General features: G+C 39.1%; 1 protein-coding gene across 5 annotated transcripts in view; it reads right to left on the bottom strand.

Annotated features, from left to right (window-relative positions):
• Nucleotides 1–19,282, bottom strand: part of cnih3 (cornichon family AMPA receptor auxiliary protein 3) — a 142,309-nt gene that overhangs the window by 93,518 nt on the left and 29,509 nt on the right. For all 5 annotated transcript variants that reach the window (XM_040028410.1, XM_040028400.1, XM_040028393.1 and 2 more), the window contains exon 2: nt 9,278–9,346. In XM_040028410.1, coding sequence (XP_039884344.1) covers nt 9,278–9,346 — 69 coding nt within the window. The remainder of the gene's footprint in view (nt 1–9,277; nt 9,347–19,282) is intronic.

A 19,282-nucleotide genomic window follows, 5' to 3' on the forward strand; every position in this document is an offset into this window, starting at 1 on the left:
AAACAAACAAGGGACTAGTTTGGAATTAAGAACATTTATTTAAAATGAAAAGCATGTTCTATGCAACATATTACAGAATAAATAATTATAAAAAAACAAAATTTAATTTTAAATTTGTTCGTCTGTTTCTCTGTTTAGAAGTCTCACTAGCACAGTCACAGCTGGGATGACATCAGAGGCTAGTGCGTCGTAGCTGCTCACTTTTTTAGTTAGTTCCTCAAAGGGGGCGAGGATGGCAACAGTCGTCTCCATAAGAGCCCATTGGTGAGCGGTGAGATAGTCAGGGGCTGTATCCCAATTCAGGGTCTGCAGCCTTAAAGGCCGCATTTCAAGGCCGATTACGTCACCGCGACACGACGAAGGCTGTCCCAATTCGAAGGCTGCTCGAAATGCGACCCTCAAATGCGTCCTTCATTTCCCTGAATTTTAAGGACGTGGCGGTGTAGACTTCGTGACCCAACATATCCCAGAATGCATAGCGCGGCGGTGGGTGTGGATAATTTTGCCGAAAAAAACGGCGGACAGGGTCGCCCAAAGAGTAAACTTTAAGTAAGTACTGAATATTATGTCACTTATTTATGTGCAAATGTTTAATAACGAAGAACATTAAAACATTACTGTTGGCCACATGTCGGCAAAGTTATGTGACATTAATGACGTTTGTACAAACTTGGTTTTAAAGCCTTTACTTTAAAATATACGCCGTTCAATAGCTGACCTTAATCTTACAGAGAATGATCAAAGCTCATGTAGAAACAAACAAACAAATGAACAAAAGATTTTCTCCTTCATTTCTGTCAAACAATGCTGTATGTAACGTTTCCAGCTGTTAGTATCATGGTTGCTAGGCAACCTGGGCAGCGCAACGGAGGCTAGACCGTCCCATTTCACAAGCCTCGCACTTCCGGCCTTAGCGGTCTTTAAGTACGCGGCCCTTGAGGATCGTTGAGGCTGCGTACTTTAAGGCTGCAGACCCTGAATTGGGATACAGCCAGGGAGTTCGTGCACTCGCTTTTGCTCAATGAGGGACTGGAGCATGTAATACGTGCTGTTCCAGCGCGTCTGTACGTCCTGCTGCAGTCTCTTTATTGGCTGGTTGAGCTGTCCCTGAATGTCCTCGAGGCAGGAGTAGGCTAAGGCGGAATGTTTAAAATGCCCAACTATTTTCCGTCCCACTGCTATAGCATCAGCTATGCTCCTCTGTGCTAAAAAGCGTGGGTAAATAAGCGTGGGTAAACTCTTTGTACTCGTTGTTGTGTTGGGATTTTAGGTGCTTGATTAAATTGCTTGTGTTAAATGCGCTACCTTTAGAGCCTCCTCTGGACAATTTCGCTGAGCACAATTTGCAGTCCGCCTTTGTTTTCGCGTCTTCGTTCACTTTGAAATAGTTCCACACAGCTGATATGTCTCGCCTCGCTTTCTCCCCGCTCTGAGCTGCAGCCGGGGCGGGCACTCGGGGCCTGGGGGCGGGCACTCGGCGCCTGTGATTAACCCCTTACATGCCACTCAAACATAGACAAGTCTCAGACCGTGGTATCGGTCCTCGGTATCGGGGGACTTTTAACGAGTACGAGTACTTTAGAAAATGTGGTATCGAGGCCGATACCCGATACCGGTATCGGTATCAGTGCATCCCTAACATGAAGATTAAGGTCATCCAATAGTGATTTTCAGCCATGTCCCTTTCAGGCTCTTAACATCCATGAGATCAACAGTAACAAGGTGAGGGTTAGGGCTGAGTTTGTTTTAACCTTACATGACTCCAATTCACAGGGCCATGTCAATGCCAAGATATTCAGAGTGTTCATATTTTTACATTCAGGAATATTATTCTGAAATTCATCCACAATTTGTAGTGTTAGTTTACTGCAGATTGATGAAACTTGTAATGAAACTTCCCATCTATACTTCTGAGAAATGCTGAGATGCTAAGAAATGAATAAAGTTGTGTCTAAGAATCTAGATTACTCACTGATGCTTATCAAATAAACACCAGGACTTTAGACCCTCCTGGACAACGAGGGTCTGAGGGATCTTCCAGGAATGATGACACTATATTCCGGAGGACTGGTTGGTGATAATTTGATACCTGCTGATCTCTAATCTTGAACGTAACCTGCTCTCAAATACATCTGCACTACAACTTACCTTTCCATAATACTGAAAATGCCGTAAGTTGCCTGGATGAGACAAAATCCCAGTTGATTGCAAAGTCCACTGGTGGACGTTAACAGGTTAATGGTGGTTAGGAAATGGCTTCTAGATACAGTATCACCACAGTCTATGGTAGTAGTGTGTTATCTTCCAGATACAGGCAAAAGCATGGAGGAATCTACTTTTTAAAGGATTTAAAGGAAACTTTAAATATAAATTACATTTTATATAGAGATATAGAGATTATAGAAAATTAATTTAGAAATTTAAAATATAAGATAAAGATGTTTTAGCTGAGGGAACTTTAACTCTGAGGATATGCTGAAAAGTTCTTGGTAAGAATTTATATTAACAGACAATTTGAACTCTCCCTCTGTCCTCTGATGTGACCTCAATCACTAGACTTAGAGACAGTTGCACATAGTCCTATCTTTCTGACATAAACAAGCCACAGCAGCCATGACGGACTCTGTCTGATAGCCAATTATCTCCACTGCTAATGTCCGGAACTGAGCATCTCATCAGGGACCAGTCCAATTCACTTCTGCACCGTCTCCCCTTGCCTTCATCTCCTGCCGGGTGTGAAAGACAAATATATTCTGCTATTATATGTTCAGTAATGTGTGTTTGTGGGTGTATGTGTGCACCCCCCACCCCCCCACAACTGTCTACTCATTTGCAAGCAATTAGGCTGATGCCTCTTTGAAATGTTACTTTGGTTGACAAACAAGCGAGCAGCATGGAAGTATAAACAGGAAATGAAAAAGAAGGGGAGAGTGGGTTGGAGAGGGATAGATGGAGTGGGGAAATTAAAGTTACCTTCATTTTAAGAGGCAGAGCAGTTTAAGGTCACCAGTGACCTGTTTAGCGTAAGGGTCCTAGTTACATCACAGCTACCCGTTTATATGTATTATTCACCTATTTTTCATACTTAAAGGGAACATCTTCTAGTTTCTAACCATGACTTAACCACACCCTAAAATGGTTTTCTTGTAGCCTGAAGGATGTTAAAAGGACCTGCCTAGCGTACACTTAATAAACTGATGAAGTTTGTTCATAATGTTTAAATTCTGCAAAATGATGTCACTAGGTGTCTAAAGGTGACAGGCAATGGAGAGAAAGTGTTGGATGGGTTGCGGTAGCATTTAAAGAAGTTTGAAGAGGCTATAGAAGCTGCCATCAGTTTTGCCTGCATGCTTGGTGTGATGCTGACGCTGAGCAAAAAATGAATATTGGAAACACTCAAAAGCCACAAAATCCCAGTTTCTCTTTTTGTCATCTTTCTTCTCACTTATCACTCTGATGTCAACTCAGACAATTTTATCAGTGCCGCTGGCTACAGGTTCATCCCTTTATAATAGTGGATGGGAATATGGTGGCACAAGGAGCCTCACTATAGTCAGTCATATAGGCATCAGAGGCCACAGGGAGGAAATTCCACTTAAGGCAACAATGTAATGAATAGTAAAATGTGTTTTCCTCACAGGACATCTGTGTTTGTGTGCATCAGTGTGCGCACCACTGAAATGTGTGAACTCCTAACAGTAATTGCAAAGCAAGCTGTTTTTTAGGATTGTGTAGAACAGAATATGTTCTTGTGTGATAATGTGTACTCCAGTGAACATTAAATCTTTACAATGTAGTGTTCTGCTCTGACATTCATGTGGATGTTGCTTTGACTCTGAATACCCATCGAAGCATTGCCTGCAAGAGGTTTTTTATCATGCCAAAAAACTTGCAACTTGCGCATTCATGTTTGTTGTTGGGACTGTACAATAAAGCAACATCTGAAAATACCCATATTAATTGACACCGCTGTAGGCCCACATTAACTTGATCCTTACTTGAAAATGCTTTCTCACATGGAGTTCTTGCACAATGCAGTAAAAGATTTAAAAGATCTCTATTTGACCTATTTGATGTCTATTTAAAATAGTTTGTTACTCTCTCTAAAAAAAAAAAAAAAGCCCTCCACAAAGCTAGGACATCTTACTATTTGTCACTGGTCAAGGAAAACAGGAACAACCCTGGAGTCAAAGATCTGTTGAGCCAATTATTTCTTTGATCTGAACTAGTATTCCAAAAATGTTAATTCTGTTCATCTGGACATAACGTTTTCAGTGGAGAAACTTTTCATCGCTCATACAAGTGACTTCTTCAGTCTCAGCTGTCTGCAGGTCAGCTAATTCAATAAAATCCTAATTCTGGTCTTCCATTTTCACAAGCTATCCTGATTGAAAAACAGCCATAAAATGATAAAAACACACATACAAATTCTGGAAAAACAACTTTAGAAACCCACCAGAACATCTGCCTCCAGTAAAAAACAGTCCATATGTTTTATGGGTAAAAACCATTCCTCCATGTGATGTGACATTTTTCATAAATTTATTCCTCCAAGTTTCCCAGATTGCTACTCCATATTTGAGTGTGTGTGTGTGTGTGTGTGTGTGTGTGGCAGTTAGAGGGGAAACAACAAGAGAGCAACTTTTACATAAAGTTTACTGTGCAGCAGGGATGGATAGACAGTGATGCCGAGAGATAGCACCTGACCATGTGTCTGCATGAAGAATGTGCCCAGTGTGAGGTTCCTCCCTCAGGGAGCAGGCTGACAGCAACTGCTAATTAGACTTGCTGGTTTCAAGCAAGAAAGATGGAGACAGACAGAGCGGAAGGAGGAAAAGAAAACTGAGAGATATTATGCAAAAGTTAGGGAGAGACAGATCACATGGACAGTTTCAGTAAGAGGCCGTGTGTGTGTTAGAGAGATGGAGGGAAAAGTGTGGCTGTTCAGAATGAAACAATCAAACTGCCAGAAAGGTAAATGAGAGAATGTTTTCTTATTGTATACCAAAAACCAAGATGTGTGCAAAATATGTGGGAAATTTGGTATTCTTAGTCCTTTTAATGAAAAAACAAAAAACAAAAAAACACTGTGTAAGTTATTCAGTAAAATTTGTATTGTGTCTTATTGTAATTTCAACCTTTCAGTTAAGGCTTACATGGCCTAGTTAAATTTATTAGTGTCCACACTCACACTATATCCTTGTGGGGACATCTCATTGATATAATGCTTTCCCTAACTCTAACCTAACCATAACCTAACTGATACTTTGACACTCAAACAACATTTTGAGTCTCAAAAATGCCTTCAAACTTGTGGGGACTGGGATTTTAGTCACCCATAACGGCTGTTGGTCCCCACAAGTATCGTAAACCTCCAATTTTTGGTCCCCAGAAAGAAATTAATACACACACTACACACACAGAAAGAAAGAAAAAGAAAGCACCAGATGTCATACAGTGGCTCTTTAACACACTTTATCCTGAAAAGAGTTGAATACCCACTTTGCAACCCACTTCCACTCATCCCCTCCTTTTATGCAGTTCCTGACTTAATCAATTAAATGTAATTTTGAGAGAGTTGCTTTATTTTCTTACAATCTGTTCTGAGGTTTTCCCATTCCCCCAAAATTTCTAAGATTTTCAAGGCCCCTGGGAACCCAGCAGAAAACTAAAACATCAAGTTGAACTCACCGTAAAAACTTTTACGAGTAGCCAGAACTTTAACAATGCCTTTAATGAATGTGTATTTTGGAAAGAAATCATGCAATTCAAGGCCACATTTTCATGTTAATATTGACTGCAGTGATGCGTTTCATGTAAGAAGGAGGAGGAGAATGGGGGAGGGATGGGTTAAGGAAATGTGGGAGAGTGAGAGAAGAAAGAAAAATGGAAGTAAAAATTAGATGGAACCTTTTGTACCCATTCCCTCGCTGGTTTCTTTGATACGTTCAGCATTGCATAATGATATGCAAATATGACAAAATATGAAAGTGGTACTGAGCGGGGAAATCTGGTCTAATGCACTGTTTTCAGAGTTTTGAAAATGCCTTTCAATCTGAAGAGTCCTTTTCATTTGCCTCTTACGAAATCCTCATTCAGCCATTTCTCCCCTTTTCTGTCTACCAGCTTCCATCTCAAACTCTTTCACCCAGTTTGCAATTTTTTTCGGAAGTCTTCCTCTTTCTGCAACTTTTTCCCCCTGCTTCTGACACCCATCCCCAAGCATGTACGTATAGAAGTCAATAGTCCTAAGAAGCTATACAGTCCAGAGCTTTTAAGTCAATGTCACCTTCAGGCTCACTGCTGGTGCTGTAGCAGTGTGCATAATTAAGAGCCAACTGTAAAAGCTCAGAATACTCTGGGGAGAGGGGTTTAGAGCCCTGGAACTGATCCTGAAACAATTTCACCGAGAGTAGGTTTCCCACGCTAACCAACCCCGAAGAACATCTTTCTCTGCAACATCTCCTGATCGCTTTTGGGAGTGGTAACACGGAATAATTTTATGTTTGGGAGGAAGAAGAAAGAGAAGGGAATGAATTAGATTAAAAAAAGAAATTTATACAAACCAACCAATCGTAAAGCTGCTGCTGGGCGCTGAGTTCCTAAAACTCTTACCCATATAACTAAATCCAAAAGGGCTATCTTTTGAATATATGTTGCCCTACATGAGATTTTATTCCTGCCTATAATTTTCTGCATATATGTGGATGTAAAAAATGATCCCCTTTAATCACAGCATCGCAGTAACAAAATTCAAACGCGGCACATTTGTAGGAGAATGAAAGCCATAAAGGTTAACATAGATGTTTTGTCTGCACACGTCAGTCTGAAGTCAGGAAGTGTATGACCTTTGTGGTCTTTAATCTTGGGATTGGACCAACTTCAAGCTCTTTTTGTGTGTGTTAGTCCAAAAGTCCAAAACAGTTAATGTTTACAGTCAAATCAATTAGTTTCAAACATTGTCAGGGATTGGCTTGCAGCTTCGTATCTTTGTGTCTCCTCGGTTCTCATGAGGGAAGAACCAGTCTGAAATGTGGAGAGCAAATCACACTCAAAAAGCAAGATTTCTATCAGTAACAGTAAAAGTCTCATCTATTCAGTTCAGTTTTAAATTAAAGCTATCAGTAGTTTGGAGATATTTTGCGATTGCTGTAACAGTAAGTTCTGGCATGTAGTTTTCCATATTTAATTTGCTAAAATGCCACATGGTGCCCAAGTGAGCTGATGCAATTAAAAGACTAAGCTGACCTTCTCTAGCATCTTCTTTTACACTACAATATCTTTGGTAACACTTCTTGGGATCATGTGTTTAAACACCACTCTGCATTTAGTCACTAGTAATTCTTGTCTTTTCCTGTCTTCCTCCCCTAACCGCCAGCCCATTGTGATGGCTGTCCCTCCCTGAGTCTGGTCATGCCGGAGGTTTCTTCCTGTCAAAAGGGAGTTTTTTTCTTCCCACTGTCACCAAGTGGGTTTTACCTCTCTTATTGGTGGGTCTTTACCTTAAAATACAAACTACCTTGAGGCAAATACTGGGACTATTGATACTGGTGCTATATAAATAAAATTGATTTGAATATTTTCTGCTCTTGTTTAACATATTAAGTTGTTGTCATCTCGTCTGTTCTTTACCCGTTTAACTTCTGCTCAAAAACTAAGGTGGATCTGCAGTAATAATAAAACTGAGGGCAGGAAAAAAGAGATTCGCACAAATAAGAGCCATGCACATTAAAGACTTTCACAGTCAGCTGAAATGAAGAAAGTGCAAATTTTTCACGTATTATTTTATTGTGGTTCTGTTCTCTATTGTTTTTATTTTAAATGTAAATTGTGTACATTTATATATTTTGTGTATTAACTTTTTTTTATTATTATGAGCCTCTATTCATAATTTTACACAAGACTCTACTGTAGTCTTTTGTAAAAGCATTAATGTGACAACAATAATTTATTATTGTAAGACTTTTTCTGAGTTAAAAGATTGCCTTTGTTATTTTTATGGAAACGTTAGCAGAGTGTACTAATGCGCCATAATGCCAGCACGTTAAACTGCTATCAGATCACCGAAAAAGCCTCTTTGAAATAAATAGTATCAAAAAAATCATTTTTAGAATCTCAACCAACAGATCTGAACTTTACTTGTAAAGAGTAGAAAATGGTTGTCAATGTTTTGCATCTTTGGAAGGTTGAAGTTAAGCTGCTTGTGGAAAACTCTGATAAATGATGCTGCCCTGCTGAAAGGGCTTCCAGATCAGAACTGCCGATGACACAATTTAATGATGTCTCTGCATGCTTTAAAAAAAAAAAAAAAATCACATACTTAGCTGAAATGTACATCATATTGCTAAATGATTCAGCAGGAACTTTAATCTATTAAGCTGTGATAGTATCTCCCACAACTTACAAAAGTCCTGCAGTAAAGAAAAAAAATATTTTTGCACAAAAACCAAAAACTTACACTTAAATAAATTTCTGCCTCAAATGCTGACTTGACTGATTTTGTTACATAAAAAACTCCACAATTTTGTTACATAAGTACAAAGTCATTACATTTAGTGGAATATGGTCAAGTGAAATTTACTTGCATTTATTTTCCTTCATGATTAAAAATAAACCCTTGATTATATATATTTCAGTTGCTTTTTACTCTGAATTATTGCTTCATGTTAGTGGAAGGTGAAGAATCATTTGAAATCAGTTGAAAGCTTAGGTAATGATGTCACAAGCTATATAGTTTGATTAGCATCCCTCTTATAATTGTGAGTCAGCAAATATTGCCGTAGACATGTGTCTAGCAATGAACTTGTATTAAACATCTAGGGTTGAGGATTTAGAGTTGACAGTTTAGAAATGGCTTGCAATGTTAAAATCATCATTGGCAGGCCACATTTACCTATGTTTGTGGCTTGTCACTTCGATTTTATTTATAACCATATTCAAGGTTGTTTTTAGTAAAAGATGAGTCATTCATACTTAACACTTTGGCCTGAAGTCTTATAATAGGAGTCTGCTTTTCAGCCAGGAAGTGAGAAGAGGACGGCATACAAAACTAGAATGTTGCCAACTGCTTGATTTGAAATTAATGGAAAGAGAAACAGAGAAGAAACAGTCAAAATATACTGGGAAAGACTGAGAACCACTTCTTGCAATGTTTTTGCATTATGCGGGACTTTCCATTTTTTCTCATAACGCAACACACAGACAGTAAGATAATCATGAAAAGAAATCCGTAAAAGAAGGGTGTATGAATAAAAATGAACAGGGAAAGCAGACCTACCGCATGGAGTGGGTTGCCCTGATCGATTGGCACCTTGAAATCTGCCTGAAGCTCATCAAAAGCTGTTATCTGACACAAAGAGAGGGAAAGAAATGATCACTGTATAACCAGTAAGATAGAGGGACTGTAAAGAGCAACATTTCTCACTTTGAAAGAACATCATTATTTCACAGAAACAGCCTGCAGTGTAGATTTATGTACCGAGCTGAGCTGCAGAGTGCCAATGTTATTAGATTGTCTTTGCTTTATGCTAAATAAGTAAAATTAATCATAACCATAATCATAATCCATAATCATAACCATATAAATCGTAAGTACTTTCCAAATACAATGGAAAAAAAAATGTAAAGAAAAGTGTATGAGTTCAAAGATTTACATCTCTTTAGTCTGCTTCACCATAAAGCACTATTGCTTTCCAGATAGATAGAGCGAAGTAGAGAGATTCATATCTTCAGCAACCAAGGATTATAAAAGTACATTTCCACCAAAAATACTTTGAACTTTCAGTCCTGAACCTTGTTTCTCACACACACAGACAGAGGACCTGAAAATGTCTTCAGCTCACTGGATGACTGCATTTCCACGTGGTCTAAAACCTCACAGATTAGGCAAATTAGTCCACTTATGTTTAAAATCCATCTGAAATATGTAAGGACAACACGTCTGCAGTTTGATGTTTCATTTGCTGAACAAACTAGTCAACCTGCTGCAATGCCAGAAAAGCCTTTGACATGGAGATTATATTCTGTACTGTAAAACCTCATCTCTCTCCAAGTTGCTTTTACTAAGAGCCATTATTGATCCATCCATCCATCCATCCATGAGTAGTAGCTCAGTGTCTTTCCCTCTGACAAACAGTTTGATTACATTCTCACACTGTGGAAGAGATTATTCGCTAAGTGTCCAAGATCAACAATTTTGATCCACTTCAAAGAAAGTTGTACTAATGTCAGCTAACAGCACCTAACAGAGGCTAACATCAACTAACAGATACTAACTGGACCTAACAAATGGTAACTGCCGCTACCAGGAAAAACATAGAAGTGAGCTACACTAACTTATCAACCCGTATCAGACCCTTTCACCAAAATTTACAGCCTCCTCCAGAGTTAATAGACATGGACACATATTGACAGTTGAGGTAAACAGCAGACTGAAAGTCTAAACTCACAACAGAGTTATTTGTCCTACAGCAGCCACCGTAGCAATGATTATGCAATTGAACTGGGAGGGTAAGAAAACAGAGCTCAGGTGACTGCAATCTGCAATCTACTGACATCAAGTGGTGAGATTTTACACAATGTAATGAAATATAAAACATTTTGTATGGGTTTGGAGTATTACATCATCTGCCATTTGAAAACGACACTTCAACTTCATCATCATTCACACAATCTGCCATAATTAATCAGATTTACCCACAAGTGACATCAAGCCATTCACCCACCACTGCACTGTAGGTCTTAGTTTAGTTCTTAGTGATAACAATGCTATTGATGAATAGCAGTAAAAAACGATGCAACAGTTCAATTGGTGTTTTGTGTTGCAGTGGAAGCAATTGCACTACAAAGACAGATGCCACTGCTTGACTAGCTGGGCCTCATGAGGCAATGAGAGAGCTAAAGTGACAGTGCTGGAAAAGATTAGTGTATTTCTCAGTGTATCCATGAGATACTCTGTGTCTCCAGTGCGTGTATATCATGGGAGAGCTGTGAGTTGTGAGAACACCAACAGCACACATATCAGTTTGTGCGTGCCATGTTTAGATATTTTTGTGAGGACCAAAAATTGGAATGCTACTACTGGGGACCAACAGTCCCTTATGGGGACAAAATGCTCGTCCTCAAGAGTTTGAAAGAATTTTGGAGACTCAAAATGTGGTTTTAGTGTAAGTTAGTTTATGGTTAGGTTTAGGCTAGGGTTAGATATTCAAGTTTGATGAGTTAGTGGTTAAGGAAAGCATTATGTTAAGTACAGGGTGGGCCATTTATATGGATACACCGTAATAAAATGGGAATGGTTGGTGATATTAAAGTCCTGTTTGTGGCACATTAGTACATGTGACGGGGCACACTCCTCAAGATGGTTGGTGACCATGGTGGCCATTTAGAAGTCGGCCATCTTGGATACAACTTTTGTTTTTTCACTAAGAAGAGGGCCATGTGACACATCAAACTTATTGGTAATGTCACAAGAAAAAAAATGGTGTGCTTGGTTTCAACGTAACTTTATTCTTTCATGAGTTATTTACAAGTTTCTCTTTGTTCACAGCCATTGACACGTCGAAGAGTTTAACATGTGAGGAGCCGATCGAAATTGTGTTGATATCTGGTGAACGCAGTAACCGGGTCATTGCAGCAGATTTCAATGCAAGACACCCTACGAGACCACCCATCTCCCCTGCTACAGTTAGCAAACTGCTTGCTAAATTTCGGGAAACTGGTTCAGTGTTGGATTTGCCAAAATGTGGACGCAAGAAAACTGTCACTAATGAAGAAACATCAGTGGCTGTCCTAGCTTGATTCAGCAAGAGCCCACAGCGTAGCACTCGCCGCATGTCACTGGAGAAAACAAAAATTGGAACAGGACCCTCAGTTCACGCAGAAGATTTTGTTCAGTGATGAGGCAAACTTTTATGTGAATGGCAAAGTTAACAAACAAAACCACCGCTATTGGTCTGACACTAACCCACATTGGATGGATCCCTCCAAGACTATTGGAACAACAAAAGTGATGTTTGGTGTGGTATATGGGGTACAACGATAGTGGGTCCATTCTTCATCAATGGAAACCTCAAGGCCACTGGATATTTGAAATTGCTACATGATGATGTGTTTCCCTCTTTATGCACTGAAGCTGGCACGTTCCCTGAGTTTTTCCAGCAAGATGGTGCACCACCATATTATGGGTGCCAGGTCCGAGCATTCCTAGATGAACAGTTTCCTGGAAAGTGGATTTGTCGTCGTGGGCCAGTTGAATGGCCCCCAAGGTCTCCCAATCTGACCCCCTTAGACTTTTATCTTTGGGGTCATCTGAAGGCAATTGTCTATGGTGTGAAGATACGAGATGTGCAGCACCTGAAACTACAGATACTGGATGCCTGTGCTGGCATTTCTCCTGTGGTGTTGCTATCAGTGTGTGAAGAGTGGGAGAAGACGGTTGCATTGACAATCCAACACAATGGGCAGCACATTGAACACATTTTACAAGTGGTCAGAAACTTGTAAATAACTCATGAAAGAATAAAGTTACGTTGAAACCAAGCACACCATTGTTTTTCTTGTGACATTACCAATAAGTTTGATGTGTCACATGGCCCTCTTCCTATTGAAAAAACAAAAGTTGTATCCAAGATGGCCGACTTCTAAATGGCCACCATGGTCACCACCCATCCAGTGGAATGTGCCCCGTCACATATACTAATGTGCCACAAACAGGACTTTAATATCACCAACCATTCCCATTTTATTACGGTGTATCCATATAAATGGCCCACCCTGTAGATATGGTCACTAAGATATGAAAACAAGTGTGTGTGTGTGTGTGTGTGTGCAGAGTCAGTAAAATTGGATTTCTGTGTGTGTAGTATAAAAATACTATCAATGCATTATATGTTATATGAGCAAGAGACCAATGAAGCAGTTTCATATGTGTTTGCACATGTGAATGTGTGTACGGGGAATTAACAGTGATGACAGAGGTTCACACCAATCTCAGTTATTTCCCTGGGCTCTTCCACACACTGAAAGGCAGTGCTTTACATGTTATTTCCCAGTGGATCCTAACAGTGTTTGTGGCTCATTGCCTTGGTCTGTTACAGCACGTTAGCTTCCCCCAGGCTGTTCCTCATGGATGACACACACACACACACATCAATCCAAGCACAGTATGTACTCTTCCACAGAGACTACACATCATGCAGCAGAAAATTATCACCTATGCATTTTTATGAGCACGATATGAGAAGAAACACTCGATGTTCTGAGTGCATGTCATCCTTAGATGATAATTCACAGAATAAAAACCCAGTAGATGCACCAGAAATCAGAGGGTTGTATGCAAAATATAATTTAACGCCTCTTATTCAAGAAGGGGTTGAATTGAAAGCAATATAGCAAACAGACTGTTATATAGTGCTTTTCTATTCTTACCAAGTGCTCAAAACACTTGTACACAACAAGCCATAGCCACCCATTCACATTCATATTAATAAAGTGCTTATCATTGCCTCCATTATCAGATGTGCCTTGCACCCTCCTTCTTTTTGAATCCTCTGGAGATGTGTCAACCAGTGTCCTATCATATGTCCAAATTGCCTGGAATCGATGGTTCAATGGTTTTCAAACACTGGCACAGGCCAGATTAAAAAAAAACAAACAAAAAAAAAACATTTCAATGGAGAGCAAATGAGGTTCTGGTGCAGCAAATCATTTCACAACAAATTTCAGAGATGTTGATCACTATGTTGAATAATCACTTGGTTTTATGTATTTAGTTTAAAAAATAAACTATATGAAACCAAACGTTTCAAGGCGACCTCAACCACACTACAAAGAGAACTTACTTTGGTAGCTTGTATCTATGATCTAAATCTTTCAGTTTTAACCTGCAGGTACAGTCAAATATAACTTAGACCGAGCTGTAAATCTGGAGTTTCACCTCTTGTACTCCTTCAGCGAATCTTACGTTTACCATGTTAGAAGGTTTTGTGTGCCGGTTTAAGAGGAGAAAATAGCTCCTGGCTGGGTCATTCAAGGTAAACAGTTTGGGCATTTGAGAAGAAGCAATTTATGAAAACTTCAACATCTGAAGAAAGGATAGCACTGTTGTTTGCTGAAGCAAACCTTGATAGAACAACTTGCCCTGAGGCAAAGAAGCCTGAGGCATGGGTTTGGAGCAAGACAGCAGAAGAACCCTTGTGAAGTGGCTTTCAAAGAAAGCTTAAATTGCTTGGACTTTGTTTACCGAGTACCTTCTCCTGAAGCAACTCAGGGGCAAAAAGGGCTTTGAGTGAGGCAAAAGATCAGAGCAAGAGCCCAAACCAAAGCTCTGTTTGCTTGGATTACAGATACCAAAACCAGTACGGATGCTTTGGTTTCTTCTCCCAACAAACTTATTTTAGCAGTAAAGCCAAATTTTGTTAGTCATATAGCAAAACTGTCAATAATATATTCCTAAGGGGCGATCGTGGCTGAAGAGTTGGGTGTTCGCCTTGTAATTGGAAGGTTGCCGGTTCGAGCCCCGGCTTGGACAGTCTTGGTCGTTGTGTCCTTGGGCAAGACACTTCACCTGCCGCCTACTGGTGAGGGGCCGATGGCACAATATGGCAGCCTCGCTTCTGTCAGTCTGCCCCAGGGCAGCTTTAGCTACAACTGTAGCTTACCTTCACCAGTGTGTGAGAGTGAATGAGTAGTGGTATTGTAAAGCGCTTTGAGGGGTCCCGAAAAGCGCTATATAAATGCAATCCATTATTACATTGGACAAAAGAGTCAGAGCATCAAATTCCACATTTCAAGACTGAGCTTATTTTTACAATTGACTGTTCTGAACCTTTAAGGGAAAACACACCAGAAAACAGAATTCCACCCCCTTTATCTCAGACTGCTCAGTCATGATCAGACAAAAACATCTGCCCCTGAGCTGCAGACCACACAACCAAATCTCAAATTTGTCACATGCTCGAAGGGTGATTCCTTTGCAGTGACTGCATGCTGTGTTTTTGCAAATCCAGTTTTATTTTGATGTGGATGTTCACTGTAACAGAGTGCTTTGAAGTTAGGGTTGGCTGGCAAAAACAGCCAAACTGGCACCCTCCGCTCTTCTTTTGCCATGCCAAACTCTCCAGTGTCTTTCATTGCGACTAAGAGACTGACACCATGCTGTGTGTGTCTTTCCTGGGAAAGATAGAGCAAAAAAAATATGTTTATTTAGCCTAATTTGTTTGCCAAATTAAATTTGCAATTTCAGCTATGCCCGACCAAAAACATGCTTTAATTCTACCATGTAGCCGTTCATTTTAGAAACAACAAAAATCAGTAATAACAGAAATATGAAACGGTGGTTGCTAACAGGTAACAAACAAGCAATGGTTAAAGTGTGCTGCAACAATCCAAAAAGGCCTTCTGGCACCAGTTAATGTGAATTTAAATCAGATAGGCAGTTCAGTATAGGGCTGTGCAATATGACCAAAATCTCATATCCCGATATAAGACATCTATCATCCCGATAACGATATAAATCACAAAGTTTTAACGTTTTCTGTAAATTCTGTGAATCTCGGGCAGCTCGACTTGCGTGAAGTGTTTCCAGCTGGGTGTTGTGTACCTGGAGTTGAGTGTTTTAACGGATGCATTAAAGGATGCATTTTTAGACATAAGTTGTAATGGCCGCCGTTTCCTTTGTGAGTATTTATAACACATTTATAAGCCTGTTCTAACGTTTGAGTCTAAGGTTTATTTTTTTAGCACCTGACGGCTCTTTATTGCTTCTCATCCGTAAATACTCTGCAGACTCTTTCGTGTGATTCAGTTTATTTTGAAAAGTCTCAACAGGATCTTGAGCTTTATTGTGAAAGGTTTACGTGGAGAATAAACAACCGGACACACGTTGGTTTTAACGTCATTGTTGCTAACAACAACGCATAAAAACAGGCACTTGTCCGTCCGTAGTGTGGTTATATTAAATATAAGAGAATGAGAGAACTTTAAGAAATTAATATAGCCACTACAGTGACCATCAAAACGATGAAAAAATATTGCCATGAACAGTTTATTTAGCGACACCACGAAACAAACGATAGCGTAAAATGAAACGATAGACGTTTTTATATCGTCATCCGATATACATCGTTATATCGAACAGCCCTAGTTCAGTAACAAATATTGTCAAGCTAGCTCATTTTTGGTATGCTGCAGCCACATAGTTCTGTTAGTCGACTAGAATTATCACTAGTGATACGAACTAATAAGAATTTATCAATTCCATTATCGATATAATGCATTGATTTGATTCATTATCAATTCTCTTATCGATTCTCATTGGCTCCACTTTGAAGACACCACTGTTGCTAAGTAGCATATCAAAGATATGACATTCGTGCTAATTATTTGCATGCTGTGGTCAAATGTTTGTGCATGTCGGGGGTATTTCCTCTCTTTGTATGGATCAGTGTTGGGGTCGTCACTCAAAACAAATAGTGATTACACATATTATACGGAACACTTTTCTTAGAAGTAGTACAACAGTGGAAGTGCAAGTGGAACTGATAAGCGGGATCGATACGCAAGCAGACTTTGCTGGAATTTAAAACTCAATAATAATACCCAGAGAAATACTCAATACTGAATCCAATGCTACATGGAAAATTTTAACCCTATCCTGCAAAATAAGTAATGGTGAAGAAATCATATCTCAAAAGAATTAACTGTTTACTTGTTAATTTAACTTGTTTTCAACTAAATTTCCCTAAATATGACTTAGCTTTAAAAAAAAGAAAAGAAAAAAAGATTAATGTCAAGTCTGGAGGTTTTAATTTGTTTTACAAATTATTTAGATAGTTTCATTACAGATTGTGCAGGGTACAACAGATTTCAGAACCTAACAAAAAACAAAAGGGTACAACAAACAACACAATACCTCACACAACTAAACGATTAATGGAAAAGTAAAGAATAAACTTTGGGTTAAGTTGGTATAAGTTATACTAAAATAAAGAAGTTCTAAAAGAACACTGTAAAATTGAAACCGTTACTGCCTGCATTTTAAAACTGACCTTGTTGATGGCTACAACAAAATAAGAACCGCATTTTATTAAATAGTTGTACAAAGACGCTCTGACACGGCTCCATCCATGACTCGTTCAGCTCTGCAATAATTATTCACAGCTTACCCAACTATACTTTTCATCTCCTAGCTGCTAAGTTATTGATACCAGATGACTAATATGGCTTTCAGGTAATTGCTTGTAGTGCATGCTGGATAGGTCAACATTTATAATAACTGTTTCAGTAGCTTTACTGACCTCTGAAATTTCTCCTAAACTGTTATGAATGCTAAGTACTTTAGCTGTTAGAGAGAGGAAGATCAGTGGGCCTTGCTTTCTTCATTGCATTGCTGTGTAAAGTTATCAGCAAGAGGAGGCAAACAGGGCACTGTTGCTATCAATACCATAGCAAATGATTATCTTAATTTAGTATTGTTGATTTTTACTATTAATTAATATCTGAGTATCAATTTTGCTGACAACCCATACAGTGCACATCCTGTTTTTTCTTCTTCTCACTGCTGAACTTTCAATAAAGTTATCATGCATCCAAAGTTCAGTCATGCAGTCATTTATTTTCAATTAACAATTGTTATGAAAGTTTAGTTTAGTAACTGTCCAAAAAAAGTTACCGGAAGGATATCAATATGGCTGCTAACTAACAGGTCGTGCTTCTAGAAGACTTTGGTAGGAGCCATCACTTTGAATTTAAAGTTATGATGTATTTTAATAGCAGTAGCAGTAGTTTAGTAGCAGGCTTGCTACATCATGTAACACTGTGCATTTTAGAAAATAGTTGCTAAATCTGCAAAGAGAAATAAACCTCAGAACCAGCACAGGTCAGGTGACCACACCCTGTCCACAGAGAAAATAAATTAAAAATGTCTTAATAGAACCTATTAAGTGACTTATTAAGCTCATTAAGTTAGCTATTTTGTGCGACTGCCCTGCTGCACCAAAACGTAGGGCTTTCCCCACCTGCAGAATACCACTTTAGGTACTTTGAACTCTCAGTGTGTTACAGTTTCTACCACTCGAGCCAGTGGGCCGGTATCTGAACTGAACACCTTGGCATGGCAAGACAGCTGGAAAAGTCAGTTTTGTTGATGCCCTGTGGCCTCATATTTGCACTCGACCACACCTTACTTTGAAGAGATCAAATGAAATTGAGTTTTTCCTTTTTAAACATTTCTACCAGCGTGTTGTTATTTATGCACAGTTCACTTGTCAGGACTTTCTACAAGGTGCCAAAAGCAAATGAACTGCACGTGTGATAGTTATGAAACATATATTGTATCCATTTGTTTACATTAAACCACCTGTGTGGCCACACTATTTGAATAGTTCAAGGAATCTGACGTAATTGCAGGCTCATTGAAATTATAATAATAATATCTTTTTGCCACTCGCAGGGTTCATGTTACCATGGCAACACTGATTCCAGCAACACTTGCTTTCTTGGCCTTACAGGCTGTTATTGAGCCGCTACTGCAAAGGTTTTTTATTGTGTCACACCCATAAAGCAGAGGCCACCAAAGAAGCATATATCTGAGAGGCAGGTTTACTAATCAAATTGTACCATGCCATTCAATACAGGGCTGCAAATCCTTTTGAAAATTACATGTCAGTACACAACATTAAAAAACTTGTGTCTAAAAATTGACCTATTATGCTTTTCTATGCGTTCTGTATTGTTGTATTGTTCTGTATTGATGAATCTGTATAGGGTTACAAAAGTCATAGTGATAAGGTTTAGGTTGCACATTGGCCAACAACACCTTAGTACCTCAATTTCCTTTTCTGTGCTCCATGAAACAAGAAAATTTCTGAGTGTGAGGCCAGCACACTCACGCTAGCATAATTTCTGGTTGTCGTTTTCCTCAAAATCAATGCTGCTACTACCGTAATACAATAAAGACTAAAAAAACTACTAAAACCTAAAACAAAAAAACAAAACAGAAGCAAAAAACTTAAAAACTCATTATCAATACAACTAATGTTTGTAGGCTACGTACATCATACCACCACTTCAGACTTTCCAAACTGATGTCCAAACTTAACTCCTTTTGCCCTTTTATGCTCATATTATATATGAGCTAGGTCTGCGTTTATGCAAGCAATCCCTGTGAGATGACTTTCAGGCTTTTCCATTTTATTTTTTTAATATCATTTTACAACCCCTTACACACACATGGGCAAAATTGTTGGCTAAATTCCTTTCTATGAGCTCTGATCTAAATCTG

The sequence above is a fragment of the Simochromis diagramma genome, unplaced genomic scaffold (genome assembly GCF_900408965.1).
Source record: "Simochromis diagramma unplaced genomic scaffold, fSimDia1.1 OVJJ01000746.1, whole genome shotgun sequence".
In the NCBI taxonomy this organism is placed as follows: Eukaryota; Metazoa; Chordata; class Actinopteri; order Cichliformes; family Cichlidae; genus Simochromis; species Simochromis diagramma.